The sequence below is a fragment of the Argentina silus genome, assembly GCF_951799395.1.
Source record: "Argentina silus genome assembly, chromosome: 11".
In the NCBI taxonomy this organism is placed as follows: Eukaryota; Metazoa; Chordata; class Actinopteri; order Argentiniformes; family Argentinidae; genus Argentina; species Argentina silus.
In genome coordinates, this window is record NC_139665.1 from 5888913 (window position 1) to 5915708 (window position 26796).

General features: G+C 42.9%; 4 protein-coding genes across 4 annotated transcripts in view; 1 reads left to right on the forward strand and 3 right to left on the reverse strand.

The window, feature by feature from the left end:
- mark4b (MAP/microtubule affinity-regulating kinase 4b) overlaps window positions 1-6023 on the reverse strand; it is a 44570-nt gene extending 38547 nt beyond the window's left edge. Inside the window, exon 1 of the mRNA XM_083680935.1 lies at window positions 5057-6023. Coding sequence (XP_083537061.1) covers window positions 5057-5104 — 48 coding nt within the window. The 5' untranslated portion in view covers window positions 5105-6023. The remainder of the gene's footprint in view (window positions 1-5056) is intronic.
- Window positions 6024-11142: 5119 nt separating this feature from the next.
- LOC310812339 (uncharacterized protein) lies at window positions 11143-14135 on the forward strand. Its single transcript, XM_083680851.1, has 2 exons — window positions 11143-11173; window positions 11766-14135. The coding sequence occupies exon 2, from the start codon at window positions 11775-11777 to the stop codon at window positions 13833-13835; it is 2061 nt and encodes a 686-aa protein (XP_083536977.1). The 5' UTR covers window positions 11143-11173; window positions 11766-11774; the 3' UTR covers window positions 13836-14135.
- A 2225-nt stretch (window positions 14136-16360) lies between these two features.
- Window positions 16361-21532, reverse strand: LOC310811919 (uncharacterized protein). The gene is made up of 4 exons (XM_083680265.1): window positions 21270-21532; window positions 20475-20739; window positions 19956-20038; window positions 16361-19726 (listed from the first exon to the last, which is right to left on the reverse strand). The coding sequence occupies exons 1-4, from the start codon at window positions 21426-21428 to the stop codon at window positions 18320-18322; spliced, it is 1914 nt and encodes a 637-aa protein (XP_083536391.1). The 5' UTR covers window positions 21429-21532; the 3' UTR covers window positions 16361-18319.
- Window positions 21533-22023: 491 nt separating this feature from the next.
- Window positions 22024-26611, reverse strand: LOC310812501 (uncharacterized protein). The gene is made up of 4 exons (XM_083681089.1): window positions 26390-26611; window positions 24780-24938; window positions 24594-24669; window positions 22024-24019 (listed from the first exon to the last, which is right to left on the reverse strand). The coding sequence occupies exons 1-4, from the start codon at window positions 26567-26569 to the stop codon at window positions 22503-22505; spliced, it is 1932 nt and encodes a 643-aa protein (XP_083537215.1). The 5' UTR covers window positions 26570-26611; the 3' UTR covers window positions 22024-22502.
- Between the last annotated feature and the right edge of the window lie 185 nt (window positions 26612-26796).

The following is a 26796-nucleotide window of genomic DNA, read 5'->3' on the forward strand; positions in this document are numbered from 1 at the left end:
CTCTCCCTAACAAAGGACAATCCTTTGTGTTAAACATCCAGAAAATGTGAATTTCATAGACATGTTTATTCCATTTTCACACTGAATCACCCTTCAGTGGTAATGTGGCAATGGACACAATTTGACTCAAATGGGACACGTCCGTTCATTTGGCCAGATGATGAGTACTAAAATGCACCCAGCTGTAGGTCTAGAGCAGGGGTGGCCAACCAGTCAGAGACTATGAGCCAAAAAAATTGCCATGGCTACTGCAAAGAGCCACATAGTGCGTACGCACGCGCACGCGCACGCGCACACACACACACACACACACACCTTGCAATTAAATAACTTTTTCATAATTATAATGTTTCCCCCCCCCCCTATAAATGTAATAAAAATGGCTCAACACTACAATAACAATGAGAAAATAATTTATTCTCTGAGCAACAATATTTTTTTCTTGCCATGTATCAGTTTTTGATTCAGTGGGACTTTTGGCAAATCTTGCCTTCAACAATCCTCCTCAAATCTGGCTTGTAGTCGGTTGTGGCCACTCGAAGTAGTTCCTTCACGTGTGTGTCAGTTAGAACAGATCGATGCTTCGACTTCACTAGATTCAGGGTAGAAAAAACCGACTCACACACGTAAGTTGAGCCAAACATCGACAGTAGTCTGAGCGCAGCCCTTTTGACATTGGGGTATTTCTCCATCGGCACATTTTTCCAGAACTCAATGGCTCCTTCCCTCAGAACAGACTTCAGTCTGTCATCCTCAGACAGTTCGATCATCTCCAGCTGAGAAGTTGCTTCGTCTGTGACTAACGGGGCTTTCAAACAGTCCGCCTCCGCAGTGAAAGGGTCAATCAGGAATGCAATCTGCGGCCTTCTCAGCTGTAGATCTTGGAATCTGGCTACGAAACCATCTTCAAGGTTTTCGAGCAATGTTGCATACCGTGCTGTGCTCCTTTTCAGGACGTATGTGATTGATTCGCTAGTTCAGTGGATTGGTTCCGCTGCTACAGCAATAAGTTAACGTTACTCAACTAATTCACACATTCGGCAGTAGGATGCAGATTTAAACGTATAACTCCCAAATTAAAATGAGTAAAAATATGACAAATACAAGTTAATGTAACATGTATTGTGTATTCCATTTTTTATTTTTATTTTATTATTATTTATGTTTTTAAATAGAAAATCATTTTTAAAAAGAAGAGCCGCACATTAATGAGCAAAGAGCCGCATGCGGCTCGCGAGCCGCGTGTTGGCCACCCCTGGTCTAGAGCATCCATTAACTCAATGACAAAAGAGCTGCCAAGACAGAGGAGTGGACCACTCACTCTGACCAGCCACAGTAGGTCAAACAAGTGTCTTATGCATCACTAGGTAACCTACTCGGCCCTAGAGAGGAGAGATGCAGGTAAACTGACACCTGAGAGGCCCAGTTAAGTAAAGCAGGCAGGCAGGCAGGCTGTTGGGAGCTGGTTTGTACTGAAGTTGTGTTACTACGCTATGAGTCAAGTGACATACTGTTAGGCTATTGCATGACAAATGTACAACTGAACCTGTTCATTATAACAAAGAAATGCCTTAACCTTATGGTGTTATAGCTTATACACATTTTAAACTGCATCTGTGGGAAATCAAAGCAATAATAGAACAGAAGACGATGGGTCCCCCTCTGAGCCTGGTTTCTCTCAAATGTTCTTCCTACTAGGGAGTTTTTCCTTGCCACTGTGCCCTAAAGTTTTTCCTTGGCTTGCTTTTAGGCGGTCTATGGTCTGGTTATATATATTTCTATTGTTCGTGTTGTTAAGCAACAGTTTTTGTGAAGAAAAAAAGTCTAAACAAACACATTTTATTGATTGAAACTCCATTGGTTGATTCTTACAAACAATTTAGCAGCTTTACCAAGATGAACATGTTACAAAAAAACATAGAATACAAGGTTCCATTGAATCCAACGGTGGCTTTGTAACCTGCATGGCTGTAATGGGAGCCAAAGACTCTATCAACGACTGGTCACACAATGGCTCTCTTCTCTTCTGTGGCACTGAGGAAAAATCATTTAATTCACATCACAACCCCATGCAACTGCTTGAATTATGTAAGCATCCGGGTTATCGGCACCGGAGCCATTAGGTATCGACAGGGGCATATGACGTTGACATGCAAATGGAGGACTGGGGTTGTGTTGAAAACAGAGAGGACTTTTTGTATTCAGGCAGCTTTTACAAGCTGAGGTGGATAATTAGATTAGATTAGATTCAACTTTATTGTCATTGTGCAGAGTACAAGTACAGAGACAACGAAATGCAGTTAGCGTCTAACCGGAATGACACATTACGATGGGAAGTAAAGGGAACAAATATCAATTCCGACATGAACCTACGTGGGCTTATCACAGGATCAATCGATCGTCCAACACAAGACTAGAGCCGTGCCTACCTGAGGGAGCGTAAGAATAATATACCTCCAGGAAAGGGATGAATAGCAGCTCATGATGCCAAGGGGTGTGAAGCTGTACCAGCGACTGGAGAACGGCCTTCCTAGCCTGACTCATAGCGTTCGGCTTCCCTGGGACATGCCGGGGTGAATGCCTATTTGCAATTATACAAATCGCTAAATTTGGATGACGAAAGCTGGGCGGGAACTGTGTGATTTCAGCAAAAGAATTAGCCATGAGCCACGACATGTTCCAGGTCGAGTTGTATACCGCGGTCGGAACGTCCTTGCAGGCACTGTCTGAGAGGGTAGATTAGTTTAGGATTGGATTCATGTATGGGCAACTTTGGAAACATTTTTCTGTCGGTGCACTGTTGCCCATGAAACAAACGTGAAGTTGTTGCAGACAGTCACCCCACAATTCAACTTGCTCCGACCAAGCCTTGAACTCGCGACCTCTGGCTTGCCAACAAACGTAGCCGTCTCCTCAAATACCCAATATTAAGAGGCTACGCTTTCGAAAAGGTAGTTATTCGACAGCGTGGGTGGCGGAGGTAGTTGAACTTGAGGAGTGAGTTTACCATCTGAACTCGGTTACATGTGTGAATGGCAGTTTGTAAGAGGTTGCCCCTTGAAGCCTGAGGCCTTCCTGGCTGATTCACCCTCCTCAGTCAGGACTTGGAGATCGTTTTCTTTTTTCTTTTTTTGTGTGGTGCAGTCCCACTGTTAAATTGTTTTATTTTTCTTTATAGGATAGAGACAGAGACAGGAAAGTAAGGAGGACAGGGCATGTCAGCAGGGCAAGGGCCAGATTCGAACCCATGCCGACATACGTGTGCACTGTTGGCCATGGTGCTAGAGACCATTGGACCGGCCCAGGCTACAAGGACTTGGAGATCTGCTTGTTATACTGGAACTCCAACCATGGACCAAAACCCAGAAAAACCCAGGGCCCTACCTCCACCTAACCATACACACCCACCGCTGTGATACACACTGCATACGACACACTACCTCCATCGCCATCCGACACGTGTCCCCTCTGTCACACACCCCCAGGCTGTCCCAGGGAATCTGAGGAACACGATCCAACGTCGAATCATTTTAATTACCCGCTAGTCAATGGGGCCTTCTGAGAGGCACGGACAGAGCAACGTGATAGGATGACACACAAGCCCGGTGTTGGCTTTCTGGCGTTACGACAGTACCTTTTCACTGAGAGCTCTCTAACAGGGGTGAAAGCAGACCGGGAAAGAACCCCTTGGTTCTGATGGAGCAGTCTCAAACAACAGCAGCAGGTCTATTATTTTGCTCCTTGAATCATTTGTCATAAAAAGTACACCCATATCAGATGTATAATTGAGATGTTAGTTCTCAAACAGAACAGTATCGTACAGAGTATAGTAGAATAGTAGTATAGTCACCTGACTGTGCTGTTCATAGTGTATCATTGTCTTAATGATAGTAATTAAGCGGTTATAGTTCAATATCATTAAGCATTCACTCCTGTCTTTGTTGTCTGTTGATCCGAAAAAGAAAAGAAACGTTCCCTAAAAAAACACAATGTCATTGGGAAACACACATGTAACAGCACAACGATATCAATCCCTCCATCCTCGACATTGGCTCAGGACACCACTTCCTGGCAGGACTATAGGCTAGGCCCACCACTTCCTGCTAGGCCCTAGGCCTAGACTAGGACTAGAGATGACACAGCAGGGAAGACTCCCCCTCTCTATACCCTCAAAAATCAATGCTTCATTGTTCATTCAAGTGTATTGTAATGTAGTGAATGGAACGGTGAGAACTTCACCACTTGCAACTTATTGTGGACAAGACCAATTAGGCCTGACTTCGTCATGGAAATACACTTCTCTCTACATCTTCATATACGCATTATTTTTCTTTTCAACAACTGTTAAAAGGGGATCTGCTAAATGCAACAAAAGAAGAGGGTGTAGAATACTCGTGGGCCTGGCCTGATACATGTCAGTGTAGGCTCAATAAAGACATAAATCTAGGCCTGTCAAATGCTTTGATCTGAATACCGGGAGGATGGTCTGGCCCAAGATCATTGGCGATAAGCAGATAACTGGCTGGCTTTAATACCAGTAAGCCTCCAGATAGGCCTATGTGACACTGGTGAGCTACTGGGTTAATGGTACCTACACAGATATTGAATCAACCAGGGTAACAAAGCTAAAAACCTCTTGACTGATGATAAAGAAAAGGACTGTCACCTCAAACGGTATACATTCTTACACTACTACATCACGTTCACAGTAGTGTCCAGTAACAGTATGTTTAGAGACACAGACACTGTGCTGTGGTCTCACTGGAGGCCCATACGGTCTTAATCTGAACAAAATGTGCAGAGAGGTGGATGAGTGTCTCGTTGACCAGTACTGGACCCGCAGTGCCAGCGCCCCAGGGGTCAATACTGATCTGTCCTGCCTTCCCAGGGGCGTCCTGACCCTGGACCTGTCATTCATCAACACCAGATTACACTGCAATACCGTTAGATGACATACTGTTCTATAATGTACATCTTTAGCCTTCAGTCCACATGATTGTCTGAGCTTTTACAGCACAAAAGAGTGTCAAAGACAGTCAAAACGTAGGCTACTTACGTGGTCGGAATTCCGCTCGTTCCCAGGTATCGCTGCCCGAGAAGACATTGTCCCTGAGATCTCCTTTCTATTTCTGATAGAGGTGATTTTTCAGCTTTGTATTTTTTTTGACAGAATTAAATTCGACAGCAGACAACAGCAGACATCGGCCGCTCCGCAGGCCGGCGGTGGGTGGTTAATCCAGCCGGCAGACCCGGGGTGGAGAGCAGGGACAGACTGGAACCCTCAATCTCATTGTCAGAAGACAGGACCGACCATCACGACAAGATACCTTATCTGATAACGGATAAAATTCTCTGAACATTCACTACATGTTTGACTGATGTCTAATGGTGAGAGATATCAATCATACAAGACTAATTTTGGAATCCCAAATTCATCCAAAAAAGGTTTCACATCCGACGTTATCGCATGTTTTTTGGTGGATATTGATCAGATGGTTCCCGATGGCCTTGTGTGTTGTCCGTTTTCATGGATGGATATCTTCAGGAGGAATAGGGCCGTTTGGTCGTCATTGAGAACCAATAAAACATTCGGTAAAACAAAAAAACAAATCAGATCGTCTGCGACCACGGACGTGTCGGAGAAAGAGATTTCTAATCGGTCGCCAACATTAGAGATGCTCGCAAAATCAACCACTCCCACGACGAAACACTGACCGATATAGGCCTAACAGTTCTATATTTCATAGTTTTTAAAGTAGGCCTGCAAAATAAATGACAAAAGCACAGCCACAAGCCAATTGCGAATAGAGCACTGATACAGTCACCCTATTTCTTTCTTTTCTCTCTCTCTCTCTCTCTCTCTCTTTCTCTCTCTCTCTCTCTCTTTGCTCTTGTAAAACGACTGTTTCTAAAAAGTAACCGTCGGTAATCTTCAGCAGACGAAAAAAATGTGATTGACTTTAATCGGATACATCACAAACTGTTTCAGCATTTGGCATAAAAAAAACGGCATCCCCAAAACTGTATGACAAGAGGCAGAGGGAAGGACGTCAAGAGGAATAACAGGCAGGGCTGCGTCGAAGCCTCACACACCCTTCCCCCATGTCCTTAAAGAGACAGTCCTCCCTTTCTTTAAAGGGATACTTCACCCGATTTGTTCACTGTCTCACCGATAGTGGATTGCAGCTTTAATAATAATAGCCTATTATAATGAATCCAGTATTAGTGTACCAAGCTTCATGCTTATATCAGCAGTAGTAGTAGTATATAGATATATAAAGTGGATGATTATTTCATTCACCTACCTACCAGTTCAAGCAAGATTGTATTATTACTGTCTAATTGAAATTGTGTGGGGAAATAATACTAATAATACGGGTTGGTGCAGGTTGCTGTAGCATTGGTCAGGGTGCAAGGTTAGGGCTATAGTTATAGAGGTAGACCACACTTGTACATGCCTATAATAGCAATAAGTCATGGCTCCATACAAGAGTTGTTACACTGTCATATGGAGATCCCTTCATGTCCAATCTGATATCAAGGACAATACAGCCTCATTTTAGGGGCGTGCCTAAGGACAGACTTCAACAATACTCAACATTTGCAGCTCCACATTTCTGCTATTGAATAGATTTGGGGTATTTCAAATGGTTCCCCTATCATTATTTACATATAGGACACTAATAAGTGTATACGTAAACTACTGCTTCTGCTATGAAGAGAACAAACCATGTGCTTTTAGGGTCCATGTTCCATAAAGCGGTGGTGGCCAGCTGCTCTCGGCACGCTACAGATATGTGCCAGGGTTGGGCTCAGTTGAATTTGAATTCAGTCAATTCAGGAGCTAAATTTAAATTACAATTCAGTGATTGCAAATAGGACATTCTTTTTTTTTTTTTTCTTTTTTTTTACATAAAACGTTGTTTTTCAATTGCAAATTCAAATCATTAACTGAATTGAAAATCTAATTGACCCCAACCCTGGTATCTACACAATGATTTTAATGCTACATCTGATTTTATCATTGAGCTGCTCATCACTGAATCAAGTGTGTTAGTTCAGGGCTGCACGTCCTGTGGCTTCTCCAGGAGTCGGGTTGACCACTCCTGGTTCTAGATGATCCAGGCCTGGTCATTGATTGCATATCTGTAGAGGAGAGAAGATGGTGAGCACAACCTGAGGAGTAAAACGGTCTTACCTGGACAAGCCGTGCACGAGAAGACTTCACCCACGAGCACATCCTGCTCCTGCGTCCTTGGTGTCTTGGCAACAACAGATTTGAGAGTAGGAGTGAATGTTTGTTTGTTTAGTGCATTTAGTGGCTCTGCATGGATGACGGAGAGACGCCTGAAGCAGAGACGTTTCAAGCTCATGAAAGTGAATTAGTGTCGGAGGACGACATGAACTTCCGACTGGTTCAACACGTCAGAACTTCAGCCTAATCAGCCAGTCCTTTAGCGTCATTAAGGCAATCATTTGGAAACCACTTTATGTGGAATGTTCAATAGTCCTAATGGGGTATGTTTGAGGGCAAGGGGGAATGTGGGCGTCATTTGCTGATGCTATAGAGCCACTGAGCGGGTCAGGGTGATCGATCTAGCCACTGCAGCCCTGGTTGCCACTGTATACTGTGACGTATATTTTTCTCCCCTCTGGGGAGTTTTTTTTCTTTGGCTTACTTTTGGGGCTCTATGGTTTGGTGTTGCGTCATATTGTTTGTATTGTGTTTATTGTTTAGTATTGTTTTTGTTGTGAAACACTTTGTGATATTTGTCTGTGTAAAAAGTGCTATACAAATACATTTTATTGATTGATTGGTTAACCCTGAGGACCTGAACACAGAGAGCCTGCAGCCATTGGTTAGCCCTATTGTTCACCTCCCACTGTCTGACTCAGATGGCTGTCATGATATAATGAGTGGGACATTTTGCTGTTATGTGTGGCTATGTGTAATGTGTACTGTCTTTTAACTGAAGACAAACTACCATGGACAATAAGTTATGTTCTGGTCTGTTCTATAAATACTTTCCAAACATTTTACCTTCCAACAACGGAGACAGTGCTCACTGTTTGACTCTGTGGACTATTTGGTTTCTGCATCACAGACAATTCTGGGGAGAGGGTCAATGCTCATGCGGTCATAATGCAATGCCCATGTCCCTGTGTCTGTCCAATCCTGACTGACCATCAACTTCAGGATATACGGTACTGGAGGATCAAAATGTATAAGGAGTTAACCAGACATGGTGTCATAATATTTCATGATAACACACAAACAGTGATTGCTTTGAACAGTGTTGGAGATGTTATCCAACTCTCCAATTGTAGCTCATGTTAGATACACTAGATATAGTATATACCAATATAATATGTATGAACATCAAATTAATTCCTTGGACATGTGACATTGACATTGACAAGAACATTTTCAGAACAATTAAAACATGTTTCTAGTTGTTATATAGACCATTTGTAGTTATCATAGTTGCTTTTACTTCTCCTGGTGCCCTCTTGGCTGAAATGAAGATAACATCATGTTGTTGGTGAGAACTTGCAATGTCATCCTTCTGTTGTTCTCTATGCTGTGTTGGAATTTCATTCTGTCTTTGAGAGCCATCTACTGGTCGAGTATCATTACAGCAAGTGGCATACTGTAAACGTTGTCATGGCGCCATCTAGTGGTTAACCTGGAGTATAGAGCCATCACTATTACATTACTGCTACTACTACTACTACTGTTACTACTACTACTACTGCTGTTGCTACTACAACTATTACTACTGCTGCTGCTACTACTACTACTACTACTACTACTACTACTACTACTGCTGCTGCTGCTGCTGCTGCTGCTGCTGCTACTACTATTACTACTGTTACTACTGTTACTACTACTGCTGCTACTATTCCTAGGGTTAGGGTTAGCGTTAGTTGCTCTATTTTCATAGGCATGACGTCATAGCCCAGAGTCTACCTTTAAGTATTTAGTATATAACTTGAGAAGCTGAAGCAAGCCCAATCATTTTCTTCAGGAAATCCATTTTCTGATCATGGTGGAGTGAATCAGGCTTCATGTTGATTGTTTGAAAATTGTTTAACGGACAGAACGCAGTGTGTCTTAACTGATGGTGTTAAATCAGGTTTTCTGGACACAACAAATGGTGTTCCACAAGGATCAATTCTTCGTCTGGCTCTTTTTACTATTTACATCAACAATATTGGATTATCTGTAAATAATTGTAACCTGAGGCCTTGGTCTCAGGGTGTTTTCCCTGTATAAATAAAGATTAAATAAAAAATAAATGAAAATCACTGGAGGGTCAAATGATATTTCATCCTTCTCAACTGATGTGAATCTGAATCATGCACGCACGCACGCACGCACGCACGCACGCACACACCTTTGAGGGACCGTTGAGAACCAGTTGAACAGAACACTCCTGTATAGCTTTATTTGAACCGTCCTGTAAAGGCAATGTCATAAATATAAGTTATATTTTGATATCATTACTAAACACTGTCTATGAACAAATGTCACAAGCAAAAATAGGTGCACTTTCCCCGCGTTATCAAACGTAGGAATCAGTACTAGTCAGCCTTACCCTAGAAACCGTCTGTTTGTGATGCAGACACAGCTAATAAAGCTGACTACTACTGCTACTACTGTTACTACAACTACTACTACTACTACTACTGTTACTACAACTACTACTACTACTACTACTGTTACTACTACTACTACTAATACTACTACTACTACTACTACTACTACTACTACTACTACTACTGCTGCTGCTGCTACTACTACTACTACTACTACTAATATATCTTGTTCACTACAATATCTTTGATGAAAGTGTCTCTGTTTTCACAGGCATGATGTCATATCCCAGAATCTGAACTGGATTCTAGATCACACACACACACACACACACACACACACACACACACACACACACACACACACACACACACACACACACACACACACACACACACACACACTGGTGAGCAAAACATCTAACAGCAGGAAACTGAGGTTTAACTTACTAAATGAGTTTGCACACACACACACACACACACACACACACACACACACACACACACACAGACCACAAAACATAGAGTGCAACATAGAAACAAAGCAATGCTAATGTGAACCCAACTCCAATGGAGTATGTGTCAGAATGGCCAAAGGAGAGAAAGAAAGGCAACATTAATATCTGGGACTATGAGGAGAAGGCCACAGACCTCTTGGTATGGCAACATCTGGTATCTCAGGGCACAAGCCTCTTTCATGAACAGCACCTCAGCAACAATGTCTGCTCGATGTCTCCAAAGTCAGGAGAGAGAAGCCAACCCTGGACTCCAACTCATCCTTCAAGTCCTACAATCGGCACATCCAGGATTGGTCACCTACAGAAATAAGGCCTCACCTTTGATATAATCACTAAACGCTGTCCACGAAAATGTGTTCTCCAATGGAAAAAGGAGGATTTGTTACGGATGGGGGTCGCGCTCCCCAGTGCGGTCCCTAGGTGTCTCCCTCCGTCCTTCCACTGTGCCACCCAATCACAAACTCATTCCTAGCACCTGTGTGTAGTAATTGTCACTAATGCTATATGTACCCTCACTTCCCTTCATTCCCCACTTAGTCTTCACTGTTTGTTGGCCGCTTCACGTGCCCTTCCTCTGCAACGCACCTGGGTCCGCTTACAACATCAAACCCTTACAAGGATTCAACGGTTTTGAATCCTTTCGATTCCATATTGAAGCAAAAAACAAATGTCACAAGCAAAATTAAGTGTCACTTGTACTTTCCCCGCGTTCTCAAACGCCAGGAATCGATACTAATCTGCCTTACCCTAGAAACCGGCTGTTTGTGATGCAGACGCAGCTAATAAAGCTGTTTCCTTTATCTGGCTAGACGCTTGCTTAGCTTTCTGTGGTCATGGAGGATGAGGCTGAGTTGATGTAGCACATGAAGCTCTAACCACAACAATTCTGCTTACCTACAGCATCATCTACTGTTGTCTTACATTCTGAGAAAGAGCTTTGATAACAAGACACCACTTCCTGGGATCCTCACCTTTAAAACGGATTGACACTCTCAGTGTCCTTAACACATCGATGTACAGTCTCACAGCTTTCAAATCAAGAGCAGGTCTCTTCATCGGTAAGTTTTGCCCAATTTTACCTCTCATCAGTGAATAGCAAGTTGAGTGAAAAGATGACGTAGTTTCAAATTTGTTTTTTGTACAGTACAATAAAGAATAATGGATTAACATTTTGGTCTGCTTTAAATAAACGTGGTGCTCTGCGAGTGCGGGGTTTTCTTCATTGTATTACATTGCTTTGTATTTACTATACAAAGCAACAAGATACAAAGAAGAAAAACACTGCACTTACAGAGAATTAAATGCATACACACATTTCATACTTGAATCATTAGTTAAAAATGATATGAACTTTTCATCATCAACGCCTTTTAGTTTGAACATTGAATTTCTCATAAGAGCAACAAAAACGTTGGTATAAGCCACAAATAATGTCATGAGTAACCCATTGGTCTATTGCACTGGATATCCAAAGTTAGAACAGTGAGATGACATATACTGTAGATCACATTCATACATTTGAACAGGATGTGTACCACTAAACAGGAATGATTGTTTTACAGCCGTTTCAGCTTTTTATTTCACCTGATGTGTCATTTGTAATGTCTTTACCTATTGACCTCATTCCTCTTCCTGTTGCATCAACTTTAGCTCCTGACAATGTTGGGGATTTTGGCCATGGTCATGGGCCTTGTTTCAACGGCCACTGCCTGCCCCTCGCCCTGCCAATGTCTGGACAATGTAACGGTCACCTGCCTGAACAAGGGGCAGGAGAAGCTCCCTGAAATCCCAGAGGGTACTGAGGAGCTCTACGTGTCCCACAACCTCATCCAGGCCCTCCCCTCTGGCGGACTGGAGCACCTGCAGGTCCTGGATCTCACCAATAACCACCTCAATATCTCCATATCCAGCAACTCCACCTGGCCCAACATGAGCAGCCTGGTCAAGTTGTTCCTCACAGGTAACGGTCTGTCTTCACTTGGCCCGGGAACACTCAGTGGTTTCAAAGCGCTGACATTTCTAGATCTTAGTGAAAACCGTATGGAAGCTCTGCCCACCGGGTCCCTTCAAGGCCTGGACAGACTGAAGACGCTCATCCTCAGCCTGAATCAGATCCACTGGCTGCAGTACGGGATGCTGGACGGAGCTCCGTTGCTCACTAATCTCTACCTTAGCAGCAACAGCATCGTTGAGTTGGAGGAAGGGGTGTTTGAGAACTCAACAGAGTTGGATAAACTGGTGTTGTCCAAGAACAAACTGGTCAGAGTTGTTAATGGCAGCTTCAGGGGAGCTGTTAAACTTAAACACCTGGACCTGAGTGGTAACTTGTTAGACTCTGTGCCTGTTGATGCCCTTAAGGACGTCTCACAGCTTGTCACTCTGTATCTCCAGAAGAACGGCATCACCAGCCTCCCAGAAGATGCTTTTTCTGAGCTCTGTCATCTAAACATTTTGGATCTGAGCAATAACCACCTGAGTGTCATGGCTGAGGACTCCCTGAGGGGTCTATCCCGTCTGGGGTCACTGGGACTGAGCTTCAACAAGCTCCGATCCCTCCCCTCAGGGGGGTTTCAGTATCTAGGCAGACTGGAGCTCCTGGATCTTTATCACAACGCTCTGACATCACTTCCTGTGGGCCTGTTTCACAACCTGACAATGCTGAGAGAACTGCAGCTCGACAACAACAACATCTCACACTTTCCACCAAGATTCTTTGACATGATGTGTGAGTTGAGGGAGCTCCAGCTGGCTAACAATCAAATCTCTGACCTCTCCCCTGCCTTGTTCTCTGGCCTGAGAAAGCTACGGAAACTCCATCTGGACAACAACGCTCTAACGAGGATTCCCAGGGGCCTATTCCACAGGACTAAGAAACTCAGAGAGCTACAGTTGGATAATAACCACCTCAGGTCTCTCCCAAGGCTAATCTTCCATAGCCTAGGAAAACTCCACTCCCTGAAACTCTCCAAAAACCATCTCTCGTCTCTCCAGCCCAACCAGTTTTCTAACCTTGCCAACCTAAGAGAGCTCCTGCTAAATGAAAACCGCATAGAGATGCTCCCCAATGGTTTGTTTACAGAGCTTCTGAGGCTCAAGATGCTGGATCTGGACAACAATCGCCTCACATCACTGACTCCTGAGGACTTTAACACATTATATGCCTTAAAGGAGCTCCACCTTAGCTTCAACCAGCTCTATGATCTCCCGAATGACATCTTCCTCTCCCTGGGTAGTCTCCTTAGACTTTATCTTCAGAACAACCGCTTGGTGGCCTTGGACTCTCAAATATTCAACCCCCTAATGAACTTAACAGAACTTGATTTGGACAACAACCGACTTGAACAGCTACAACCTGAGGTCTTCCGAGGCCTGCACCTTCTCAAAAAACTTCACCTCAGGTTCAACCGCCTCAGAGCTCTATGGAATGGGACGTTGGAGCCTCTGAAGAACCTTGTCACAATCCATCTGGAGGGCAACCCATGGAACTGCTCCTGCATATCCATCCTTTACATTAGTAACTGGGTCAGCAATCACAGCCAGCAGCTCCTGGACAAACCCTTGTGCTTCCATCCTCAATCCTTCCTCAAAATATCCCTCTCTCTGGCTTCACGTTTCCCCTCATCATTCTTAAAGCACTGTGCTGGCTTTGCATGTTACCTGACACCCACACTTCCCCTGAACATGCTGACAGTGCTTATTGGTTTGCTTATAGTGCAGTAAGTTGTTCCTGCGACATCCTTTGTGTATTATTGTCATTTTCCTTTTATGCTCTGGCAACTAACAGCTAATTTATATGTGCATTGTAAAGCTTTTGCTGTGGCTAAAATACTGATGCCTAAATGGCTAGAGTGAAGGTAGAGTCAATATCCAATTACCACAGATTAATGTATTCATCAATGCAAAAGCAAACATTGTTTGCACCAAACACCACCAAATGGTTTAGATAGTTTAAGATAATGTTAAATCATTGAATACAATACCTATCATACTGTAATCAACACTTCTCAAAACACAGTGATGTTTTTGTAAAGAAAAAATGCATTTCATGTCAATAAACTTTCTTGAAATGTTGCAAAGTCTAAATATTTTTATTCAAAGTAATTCATATCAAACTCATCCCAGGAATTAATTCTGTTTGAAAAAGGTACGACTGTTAGTGTCAATAGACATACACATACAAGATATTGTCACAGTCAAACACACACTTATACAAATGCTGGTTATCTTTATAGCCAGTAGGGGTCACTGCTTTCCCAAGATAGACAGATAATCTTGGAAAGGATGATAGAATGAAGAGACACAATGCATGCGTGTGACGTGCCAACCTTTCCTCTAAATGATGCATGGATGGTAGTTATGGTTGGCATGATGTGATCAAAGTCACAATTATCCAATTCGTTTTAGGGTTAGAGTTAGGATTAGTATTTTGGAAATACAAGAAATACCATTTTGTTCTAACAGTTCTAACAGCCATGTACAAGACAGCATGAGAGAAACAGAACAGAAGGAATGAACCTCAATGACGGAAGAGGTCAGAGGCCCAGATTGCAGAGCCCTTGTCAGATTTGATCCCTGACCTCCAGCACTGCATTCTGGGTGGGGTTGTGAGGAGTGTCTGAGAGTCCAGATGTGTGACCTGTCACTGGGAGGAAAGTCCTCTTAACCTTAATGACACTTCCTCTGCTATAACTACCCAGAGAGTACGTCAGAGAACCTTGAGGACGATAAACAGAGGAAGATCTCTTGGGAGTTTGGCTTGTAAACACATGAAATCTGTCATGCCCATTGTGACTGACAGGGAGCAAAGGCATCTGTGTGGTTTGGGAAGGATCGCCAGTTGGGGTGATAGACCACCCTAATCACATAGCAAATTATCAGCCATGATCTCTATCAACTCTGTCATGAAACAGCAAATAACTCCCCCCAAAAAACATGAGAGGAAAAGCTATATCATTTAGGGATAAAATGATACTTGCCTTCACAGCTCCCTGTCAACTTTAGACTATTCACGTGCTAAAGAAATATTATTTTCCAATCACATACGTTTCCTTTAATAAGACACCAGGGAGAAATTCAGAAGAAATAAATTGCTATAAATCAACCTTGTGTTGTGGTAAATGAAAGCGAGCCTTCCCGTCCAGGCGTCTATGGTGAAGAGGATGTCCGTCTGTCCACCCCATGTTCCGACAAAAACTGCCATCCAGAACACCCCCAATATAGCGTTATCACCCACAGCCTTGCCTCGTATTATAAATAGACTTTTTTTTTTGTTTTACTAGTTGTTTTGCTCGATCCAGGAAACTGGCTCACATCCAAATGTCTGCTGGGGAGGGGTGTGTGTGTGTGTATAACTAAGTGTTGTAGGCTGCAATGGTGTTGTCTCTGTGACAGTGGATGTGTTTGGTTTTGTCAGTTTGGTTGGCATTTGGTATTCAGAGAATCTGTTTGGTGAACTAGTTTGATCTCCCACTCTTGTCCTGAAGAGCAATTGGATGTGCAACCATTTGTTCCAGCCCAGCACCAATATACCCGACTGAATCAATAGTGGGCCAGCCGCCAGACTGAAGATTAGGATTCGTTGATGGTATTAAACAGGTGTGTTAGTGATGAGAAACAGTACATCATTTCACGTGAATTGGATGACCAACTGAGAAACCAAGTCGTTTTCCTCTTGTTTCTCATTCTCGTGGAGCTGCATGAAAACAAGTGTTAGATTCAGAAAAATCGCATCTTGGCATGCATTAGCAAGTCTGCCATACGTATTTGAGGAAGTAATTGCTTCTCTCAGCTTTACATTTCTAATATAATATATGCCATGTAACAGATGCTTTTACACAAAGCAACTGACAATAAAGTGAGTGTATCAATTTTCATTGTTTTTCTACAAATGGTCCAAGCAGGAACAGAACATACAACCTTTGCATCATCAGCACCATGCTCTACCAACTAAGCCACACAAAACCATTTATTTGGTGCAAGCACAAACTGTGACAATCAGATAAGCACAATAGTGTACACGTGGCTAATGAGGTCTCTACAGCATTTTATACACAGCATCTGACTCCATTTCAGTGTTATCGATAAAGTGTTACCAGTCACACAAAGCCACACTTTTCTCCCACAACACGCAAAACCTGGAGACTCCTTCATTACCCTTTAATTAATTTAATGTCATCAACATTATGTTTGTATAAGCAGAGCATGAATGCAAAAAATTAGGCACAAAGTAGCTTCATTTTGTTGGTTTATTTGAGAAATAAAAAGTAAACAAGACAAAGGTTACTAGTCCAAAGGCCACCCTCTATCAGTTAGGCAGTGGTCATTCTTGGGCACATTTTTTACATTGTTCTATTCATATTAACATAACGTGGTCTATAATGTTTGAAAGTTGCACATTAAAGAGAATTTAATGTTTAAAGTTAGGAGTCTTGATGTAAATATTACATCACTTCCTGGCAACAGACCAAATGTTCTAGTCATACCTGGCTACATGATCACGTCATATGTAAACATGTGTAAAATAATTTACTGAGCCATTATTTTCTTTTCATTGATTCAATGAAAATGAATTTCCATTTAGTAATTGCATTGATATGAAAATATGTGAGAAGAATAATGCAATAAGTGAATTTACTGAACCAACACATTCATGCCTCTCATTTATTTTAAGCAGAATGCCTTAATAACAATAGGCAGGTTATACCTTTATTAGCAAAAGGGGCACTTTCAACAAAAAATATTCTGCGGTCACATCCTCCACTCTTCTATGCAATGAGATTACGGATGGGTGTGCGTAACAACATAATTGCCAATGTATGTGTGCTTTGTCTTACAAACTAAAAGTCAAATAAAATAAAATAAATAGACATCCAAAAGATGACATCTAAAGCCTTCAGAAGCGGCTGACCTTTGGTACAGATGTAATCTTCTGTATAATAAATTAAGCTCTGCTCCTGAGAACAGTTAAGCACCTCCTACAGGCACTGCCTTCTACCCCACAAATGGCAACACTATGTGACATGTTAAGGGTTTTTGCTGGTTACAACAGTTCTTAAAAGGTGTAGTTCACCCAATTTGAATAAATTGTCAATATTTCACATACCTTACATGTAGTCTGTACACCAGTAGTGGAACCACCTGCGCAGAGGCTTTCATTACATTTCCATTTTAGCCAAAAGTTAGCAGCGTTAGTAACCATTAGCTTTTTCCCATTAATTCTCAATCTACCCTATTAGTGTACTGTAGTCCATAAATGCCTCAATTCATTCAAACTGTAGCCAAAATGGATAAGCTTGAATATACATAGATAAGAGATGAATATACTGTCAAAGGAAATTATTATAGTTGCTAGAAAGAGTTTCACTGGTTGTAAAACTATTTTTCACTACAGCTAATGTAGCCATAGGATGGGATGCTAGAATACTGAAAAGTACTAAAATGAATGTTGTCACGCTTCTTATAAGTAATGTCACTACACTTGGTTTGAGGATAGTTCAAAATAACAAAATCACATATTTACCCTGAGTAAAGAGTCTATGGACAAACTTCAATCCAGACGTCGGTTCCGTTTATCTGGACACTGTAAGTCTCTTCAAAGAATTTGATGATGATTTGGGCATGACATTTCAAACATGCTAACTTAGGGTCCATTGACCTTTGGGTTTTGGTTAAAAATGCTAACAACTAGCTGAGTTATAGTGCCCAGATAAACAGAACCAACGTGTGGATTGAAGTTTGTCCTTGTCCATAGACTAATTTCAGGTTAAGGAACCAAATGTGTGATATTATATGGGTGAATATTTATATTACATTTAGTTATATGTGTATATTTGTGTGAACTATCCCTTGAAGTTAAATTAGGCATAATTGTGTAAATGCTAACGGCGAGATTGAGAATCCATAGAAAAAGCTAGCGGTTGCTCACTGTGGAAATGTAACGGAAGGCTCAACGCAAATGGTTCTGCTACCATTGTACAGGCTTCACGTAAGGTACGTGAAATAATAACATATTATAAACATTCTGTGAACTATCCCTTTCATTCGATGTTCTTTAAAAAATCTTTAGTAAACCAATCATAACAGTACTAATAATCTAGCATCCACCTCAAGTTAGTATGCCACCCACTGCCCTAAAAAGCACTTCTAACACAGGAAACAATTAACAATCATGGTCCCTGGCAAAGGTCAGTTTATGTCTACTGGGTTTAGACATAGAAACACTTGTGATCCTTCAGGTTCCTTAGGTATGAGAAACTCTTTCCACATTTGTCGCACATATACAGTTTCTCCCCTGTGTGAATTTGCTGGTGGGCTTTGAGGCTGTTGCCTTGGTTAAAGCTCCTCCCACAGAGCTCACAGCTAAAGGGTTTTTCTCCGGTGTGGATCCGCTGGTGCCTGTTGAGGTTCCCCGTGTTGCTGAAACACTTTCCGCAAGTCTCACAGCTAAACGGTTTCTCCCCTGTATGCACTGCCTGGTGGGTTTTGAGGCTGCTGTGCTGAGTGAACATTCTGCCACAAATGTCACAGGCAAACGGTCTCTCCCCAGTGTGGGTCTTCAGGTGCGTCTTCAGGTAGCTAGAGGATTTGAAGCTCTTGCCGCACAGGCCACAGCTGTGTGGTTTCTCGCCAGTGTGAAGCTGCTGGTGAGATTTGAGGTGCGTGAGGGAACCGAGGCTACTCCCGCACACAGAGCATGTGCAAGGCATCTGGGCGGTGTGAGACTGCAGGTGTGCCTTCAGCGAGTTGACGCAAGCCAGGCCTGCCCCACACGCTACGCAGATAAACGCACTCTCTCCTGCGTGGGTTCTCTGGTGCATCTTCAGTGCACTTCTCTGGATAAAACATTTGCCGCAGGTCTCACAGCTGAACGGCCTCTCTCCCGTGTGAATCCGCTGGTGCGCTTTCAGAGTGTCCGCTTGGTTGAAGCTTTTCCCACACGTGGCACAGCTGAACGGCTTCTCACCGGTGTGTATCCGCTGGTGCCGGTGGAGGTTACCTGGTATGCTGAAACTCTTCCCACAGATTTGACAGTTGTACGCCCTCTCCCCCGTGTGGACCATCTGGTGCATCTTAAGACCGTGGGCTCGGTTGAAGCTCTTGCCACACTGGTCACAGCGGAATGGCCTCAGGCCAGCGTGGAGTCTCTGGTGGTTCTTCAGCAGCTGTTTTAGAGTGAAACCTTTCCCGCACGTGTCACAGGTGTGTGGTCTCTCTCCTGTGTGAAGCAACTGATGCGCATCCAAACTGCGCTTGAAGGAGAAGCCTTTCCCGCACTGCTGACAGACGAAGGGCTTCTCTGCTGCTGCGTGCACCACCTGGTGAGCTTTCAGGTGGATCAGTTTGTTGAATGTCTTCCTGCAGTGCTTGCAGCTCAGCTGGTTCTCCTTTCTGGGCCTGCCGCGACGGGCTACCGGGTACTTTGGCTTCCTCAAACGCTTTGGCCTGGCGGTGTCTCCTTGGTCCTTTGTGTCTCCTGTGGGGTGCTCTGGGTCACTCTCCTCCGGGGCCTGTCCCTCTAGGAAGTGACAGCCCTCTGAGGTGCTGTAGTCCAGGTAATCTTGAAACCCTTCTTCCTTGATGGTGACAGACTGGGTCCCAGGCTCCAAGGACTGCTGAGATGGAGAGAAAAAGAGAGGGAGAGAGAGAATAGGAATCTAACCCAAGTTTGCTTCCAAATGCACTTTGTGTGTACATGTAGTAAGACATCTAACAATTCAAGAAAACTGTATGACTAACACAGTATGATGGATCTTGGGAGCAAACTTGCCTTGGTCCAAAAGCGGAGTGGCCACAACTACTACTTTTGACATAAAACAGACTGCAGTGAAGGAAAGCGCCTACCTCACTGACGTTGGAGGAAACTCTCCCTTTCCAGAGGTGGATGATGGGGGATCGTTTCACTCCCGATTCACCGGTGGAATGGACTGAAAATGATTGAAATAAAAAAAAATCGAAAGGTTTGCACTGAATCCAAAAGTATTGGTTTTGTTATTAACAGCAGAACTGGCAAAATGTTCAACCATAGACAACTAGTGCGGGTTGCTAATAATAAACGGTCATGGATTTCCATAAATGTAAATGTAAATGAAATCAGGGCAGATGATAATGACAACCCGCTAGACATGTTCTTCAGAGGATCCCAAATTGAATAAGGTCGTTTTGGAAACAAGTTGTGCAGCATTTTGTACTCTAGCTTACAGGTCAAACTTTGAGGGTTTTTGCATTGGTTTAAATGGCGCACCTCCATTACCTTTCCTGTTCTAAACTCAAACGTTAATCGGTAGTCAACGAACAATGCCGCGGCGTTACACTGGTACACTGGTCAAGGGATCTCTATGAAATAAGGATGACAAATCTCACCTCTCTGAGTGCCTCTTGACTGGTGGATGATCTGAACGTCACTACAGCAGCCATTAGGTGATGTGCTCTCCTGTCCTCCGCTCCCTTCTAAGACGGTCCTCAGCTCAGTCTCAACTGCTTCTAGTCTCCTCTTTAGGTCGTCATTCTCAGTGACGCTCTGAGACATCTCCAGATGCAGAACAGCAGAGCACTCGTTACATAGTTGGCAGATTTTGTCCACTGCCTCCTTGGCCAGGGTCTCCATGAATGAGGTCAGCAGAGCTACCTAGTTGAAAAGGTGCAAAAGCAGGTTCATAGTCATACAATCAAAACATACATCAAGAACATGAGGTTCCTAAAACATTTGTTGCACATTGAGAATGTTAGCATTCTCTTTGCACACATTACTCACTGTATGAAACAACAGGGTAAAACCATCACACATTATGAGTGGGTTTGTCTGTCCCTCGTGACATAGAACATATACTAGATAGTCAGCTGTTTCGTGTTCAAAATGGCGTCCTAGGTGTATTCATCATAATCAGGGACCAAATCAACTAAGATGATCACTCCTATGCCCATATTACCTGTGCTATGTCGAACCTATTGAGAACCGACAACGCCCCAGTGTTGTTCCAGAAAGCAACATGTTCTCTCATATAGCATCGCGTACCTAGCTAGTTGTTCTAGATCTATGATGAAGCCAATATCAGCTGGCTAGCATAGAGAAGAAGCTGATATAACAAAACAAGGCAAAATAGTCTATATTATTATGATTTAATAATTATGTTAAATCGCAGACATAACAAATATTACCTTTTCGTTTGAAGTTTCATTTGTGTTCTCGTCTGTTGTTTTTGGCACTTGGTCAGACCCAAACGAGGCAGAACCCCCGATAACTTTGCTAATTTCTAAAACAGTCGCGTTGACCATTATCTCCAAAATGGAGCCGATCTGTTCCTGTAAAATTGACATTATTGTCAAAGCTACACTGCACTTACACGTCTGGGCTTCAATGTGGAATATAATTGTGATGGTACCTAGATTACCTACATTTATTTGACCAAATGAATATAACAGTGTTGTCGTTCGGACTGAGAAACAACTCGAACCAATACGTCAGAGGACCATTTCTTATTCCGGTTCCTGTGTCAAAATAAAAGTCCTCTTGTTCCGTTGAAGGAAGTCGGCTCCTCCCCTTCAATTATTGGTACCAGAAGTGCATGTCTGTCCTCTCTGTTTTTCATGAGCTGGATTTCCAACCTGGGGTTGGTTCAAATCACGCTCCAGGTCCAATAACATGTTGTGGCCTTAATCAGTGTCAGTTTAGCCTGACAATGTAGGTATGATATAAGTGTACAAGAAACAAAGTTAGGAGTTAGTAATTGGCGAAGAACAAAATCATCGCCAACATATTAAGTTGTGATCAGCTGCATACATCTACCCATACAGGAGTGAAGACCCAGGACACAGACTTCTCTCTTTCTCCCATTTATTCTGGATAGACATAACAGGGTGTATGTCGAACGACAGGTGTGAAACAGCGATGACTAGCGGCTGAAACTGATCACATGCCCTGTAAATAGGGGGACTATGTATAAAAAGCGTTATTTATGAATGGTGAAACCGACATCTACAAAAAAATACCATTAAATAAAAGCTGAAAATATCCACTTTAACCTCATAGTAATAGTTTGTTTTAAAACGCAAACCTTTGGAGTATAGAGCCAAAGAAAGAAAAAAACTGTCCATTGTTGGGCATTGTATTTCTATAAATAAATGCTTACAGCTCATCAGACCTTCCAGTCTCTTTTAATGTTTTTTTGACAGGTGCATGAACATAACAGCTACAAATAATGCAAACCTGAGATGACACTGATGAAACCATGTTATCCTTATCAACAAATAACTAATTTACAGCATCAAACTTAAAATGTTTTCACACAAACCACAGCATCGACAAATTGCATGTTATAAAAGTTTACTATAATTGTAACTGCATGAAGGCATGTTGATGTCCACTCCTCACACTGCTGCAAAGAGTTACTTTTATTTCTGGGAACACTTGTGTTCTTTAAGTGTTCTTACATAAGCAAAGCTCTTTCCACAACTGTCACATGAGTATGGCCTCTCTCCTGTGTGGACCTGCATGTGAGTTTTGACATTGTTAGGTTGGCTAAATCTTTTCCCACACAACTCACAGCTATATGGCATTTCTCCCGTGTGAACGCGCATGTGCCTTTTGAGGTTACCGCTGATACTGAAGGTCTTCCCACAAGTTTCACACGTGTAAGGTTTCTCACCAGTGTGAATTCGTTGGTGTAGTTTGAGATTGTTTGGCAGACTGAAGCTCTTCCCGCACTCACCGCAAACATGGGACTTCTCCCCAGTGTGAACCTTCTGATGTACGACACAAGCTGCTTTCTGAGTGAAAGTCTTGCCGCACGTGGAGCACTCATACGGCGTCTCTCCCGTGTGAATCAGTTGATGTATTTTCAGAGTCCCAATGGAGCTGTAGTGCTTCCCACATACCTCGCAATGATGTGGTTTCCTTGAGTTGCCCTTCCGTTCTTTAGCCTCCCCGTGTGTCCGCTGGTGGTTTCTGAGTGCGTAATTATAGACAAACGTTTTCCCGCAAATGTCACACATGAAAGGCTTCAATCCTCCGTGTACCTGCATGTGTCCTTTGAGAATGCTGGACTGATTGAACTGCTTTCCGCACACGCTGCAGACATAAGGTTTACTCCCAGTGTGTATCAGATGGTGTCTCGTAAGGTTCACTAAATGCCCAAAACGGCTTCCACATGTCTCACATTTAAATGCCTTAACCCTTGTGTGAACTACCTGGTGTGATTTCAACGCACGCTCGGTTATAAAACCCTTTTCACACTGAGTGCATTTAAACGGCTTATCAAGCAAGTGTATTCTCTTATGAATTGTAAGGTAACTGATTTGCACAAAGCTTTTCCCACATATTGAGCAGCTATAGGGTTTCTCACCTGTGTGGATTCTCTGGTGTACGATAAGACTGTTCCTCGCTGTGAAGCCTTGTCCACAAATTAAGCAGTTGAATGGCTTCGCGGCCGTATGAACAAATTCATGTGATTTCAGAGCTTTCTCCTCATGGAAAGTCTTTCCGCAAACTGCACAACTGAAACTCCTCCCCTTTGAGTGGTGCGTGAGGTGTTTGCTGAGAGAGGTTTTGCACACGAACGCCCTGCCACACTGACCACAGGAGAAAGGCTTCTCTCCGGTGTGAACTCGCCTGTGTTGCTGAAGCAAGGTGCCGAGGCGGAAACTCCTCCAACACAGGTTACAGTTAAAGGATTTCTTCTTCTTGGGAATAATTTGCTTTGTTTCTGTTTCATCATCTGTGGGAATCTCTTCCTTTATCCTGTGGCTGTCTCTTATGTCCGCTGTGCACTCTGAGAGACCATCAGCCATGTTTTCAAGATGAGTGTTAGTGTCCGTGTCTCTTGATGTGGGCTCTGTGTCCAGTTCCCCTGTGTCTTCTGCAGAGCGGTAACCCTCCAAGGCAGAACTCTCTCTATGTGCACTGTCAACATCTGGAAGGATGGAATTAAGAGTGAAAAAGCAAACGCAGATGAAAAGATTTAAACATTTGCACATCCAATGACTTTAACCAGGTGCTGGGTTATCAATGTTCAGTACAAAACGTACAATGTTCAGGAAGACTGCACACACTACAATCTTGGCATACGCTCCTATATGTTCAGCAACAATAAACCACCCATGGATCACAGTCTAGTCTCTAGGCTGAACTCAAACACGGCCATTAAGCTCTGGTTCAACTTCATAGCAAACAAGTCAACAGTAAACAAGTTGTCCCCCACGAATGACGTAGCACCCCTCCTTGTGTGAATTGGTGACAATTTATTGATTACTATTGTTTATTAGCACCCCTCGTGGGACAATCAGTGTAATTTTGTAAATGCTGGATCTCTATGGCAACCCGCAACATTCACCTAAGTTTCATCAAAGTCGTTCCAGTGGTGTCTGAGATATCATGTGACATACGAACATACAGAGGCAGATCCACAGTCCCCTCCCTGATTTCATCGTGGGAGACAAACAAGAGGCATTACCGAATAAGAGAAAGTAAATCCAGAGCCGCCTTACCCTCTCCACTGATTGACCAAGCTTCTCTCTCTGAGATCTCCTCACTGTCCTGGCTGGAACATACGCTTGAGCCATCCTGCCACACAGCAACACCAAGCAAAGGCTCAAACACAAACACACACACAAATCGGACTTCTTCACAACAATTCTGAAAAAACAACAACAGCTTGCTGTACAATGACCCACCTGGCAGTCTTCCTCTGGTGAAGCTGGGCTCGCCACTAGTTCTGGCTTCTTCAGGGTCTCATTTTCATTTAGCAAAGCTGAGGAACACTCTATGAACAACCTGCATAGTTTACGGATCACCTCCTTCGTCAGCAGGTGCACAATGGAAGCAAGCTGTGCCTGATGGGAAGGGAAACAAGGTGCATTTAGCAAACATCATAACTAGCCTACAGCCTACAACAACTCTGCATTCTCCCATAGATGAATATACATTGCAACTGCAAACTACAGAGCACCTAATATATATTTGAAATACCCTGCATTTGGGTATGGTGTTCGTTTAGCTCCCTTGACTACATCCATCTAAACTAGGATAGGTAAGGTATGAAAGACATTTTGTAATAAACTTTTTTTTTTGCATTTCTTGGCCACTGCAAATACAGGAAAGGACGAGAGAAAAATGTAAACTAGAACATTCGCAGTCTCGCTTCACTGGCTAAAAGTGTTTATATGTTTTTAGAACATTTAAAACTGAATTTTACCCTGTACTCCAGTGGATTTGTTGTTTTCATTAGTCAATAATAGACCCATTAACAAAAAAAACGATCTCTGAGTCGGATCAGTCCTGATCCCTGATCAGTCCTGATGTTCCAAATTGCTCATTTGAATCAATTCCTACAACCCCCAAGATTCCCCTCTCTGGGAATCACTGGCGTTGTAGAGCAGGATCGGAGTGCAACTCTCGTCTAACGTATTTTAACGCGGTATGAGACCTTTTTAGACGGTAAACACAGACCTCGCTTTTTCGATAGCTATGATGCAGCTGCATGCGAAATGGTGGTAGTTCGAGACGGTATGCATCGTGGATTGACCAGAAATACACATGAAAATGGATTTGCGTAAACTCCCCCTTTAAGTTAAACTATACAACAGGTCTATAGAGTGAAGGTTGATTTGGGGGAGAGGTCACATACAAAGTGTGACATGATGTGGTTCGAGATGGGATAAACTCCAATGAACTATTTTTTCCCCCCACTGCGTCCCATTTTTCTATCCGGCGAAGTTTGGGAATCACTGACCTAGCTATGGACTCAGTGCTAGTATTAGTGATATTGGGTTCTAAACCAAAACTGGTTATTTTTGGTGTTGGTTTCGTTTGAAGGTTTGAGGTGACAGACAGGTGTTTAAAGTGGTGTGCTTTTGAGTGAAACCTAGAGAGATGGAACCAGAGAGAAAGAGAATGTGTTCTGAAGCATGGACCTAAATGTTTTCCCTCTTTATTTCAATCTTGGAAAGTATCAACATTTATTTTTTTCAAACATAAATAATAATTATACTCCAACCAACTATTACAGCGGTCTCCGCACTATGGCGTGTGGGACGTCATCCATCATCTATAATAATTTGGCTGCTCTACATTATTTTCACCAGTAGGTGCCACTACACTGTGTTGCTCAAAGCCTCGAGTAATGAACCTATTTTCGACACAATTGGCTGAAAAGCTTCAATGCATCAGGAAGGCTTCGTTTCCCCATCACTGGCTAGCATCAGTCATGATGAGTTTTGTTTATCTGATTTGCCATTAAACGTGCTCATCTCTCAAATTGCTTCCACCACTTGAAGATGCTCACCTGTTTCTCAGGTTGCAAATTGACATTCATCTCACCATCCTCTTGAGTGCAAGATATTTCACTGCAAGATGCCACGATTGACTCATGTGTTACTCTGCACATTTCCTCTACGGCCGCTTCGACAAAAACAGCGAGAATTGCCGATGTTTGGGATCGAAATATCTCGATAACAGTGGCCATGAGAACGTTAATCTATTTGAATTATTTAGTTCTACTTCTAAGTCACAGAAATGAATTATAGCTTAGTCAAAACAAAAGTATGTTAGCAAATTCAGAAGTAATGGCGCTGGTTGGGAACCTTGCTTCTTCTACAACGTCTGTGGCCCATCATAACTACTTCCGGTGCCATTTTCCCTTCTTTCAAATTAAAAGTAAACAGTTCTTTCCTTTCGAAATAACATTTTCAA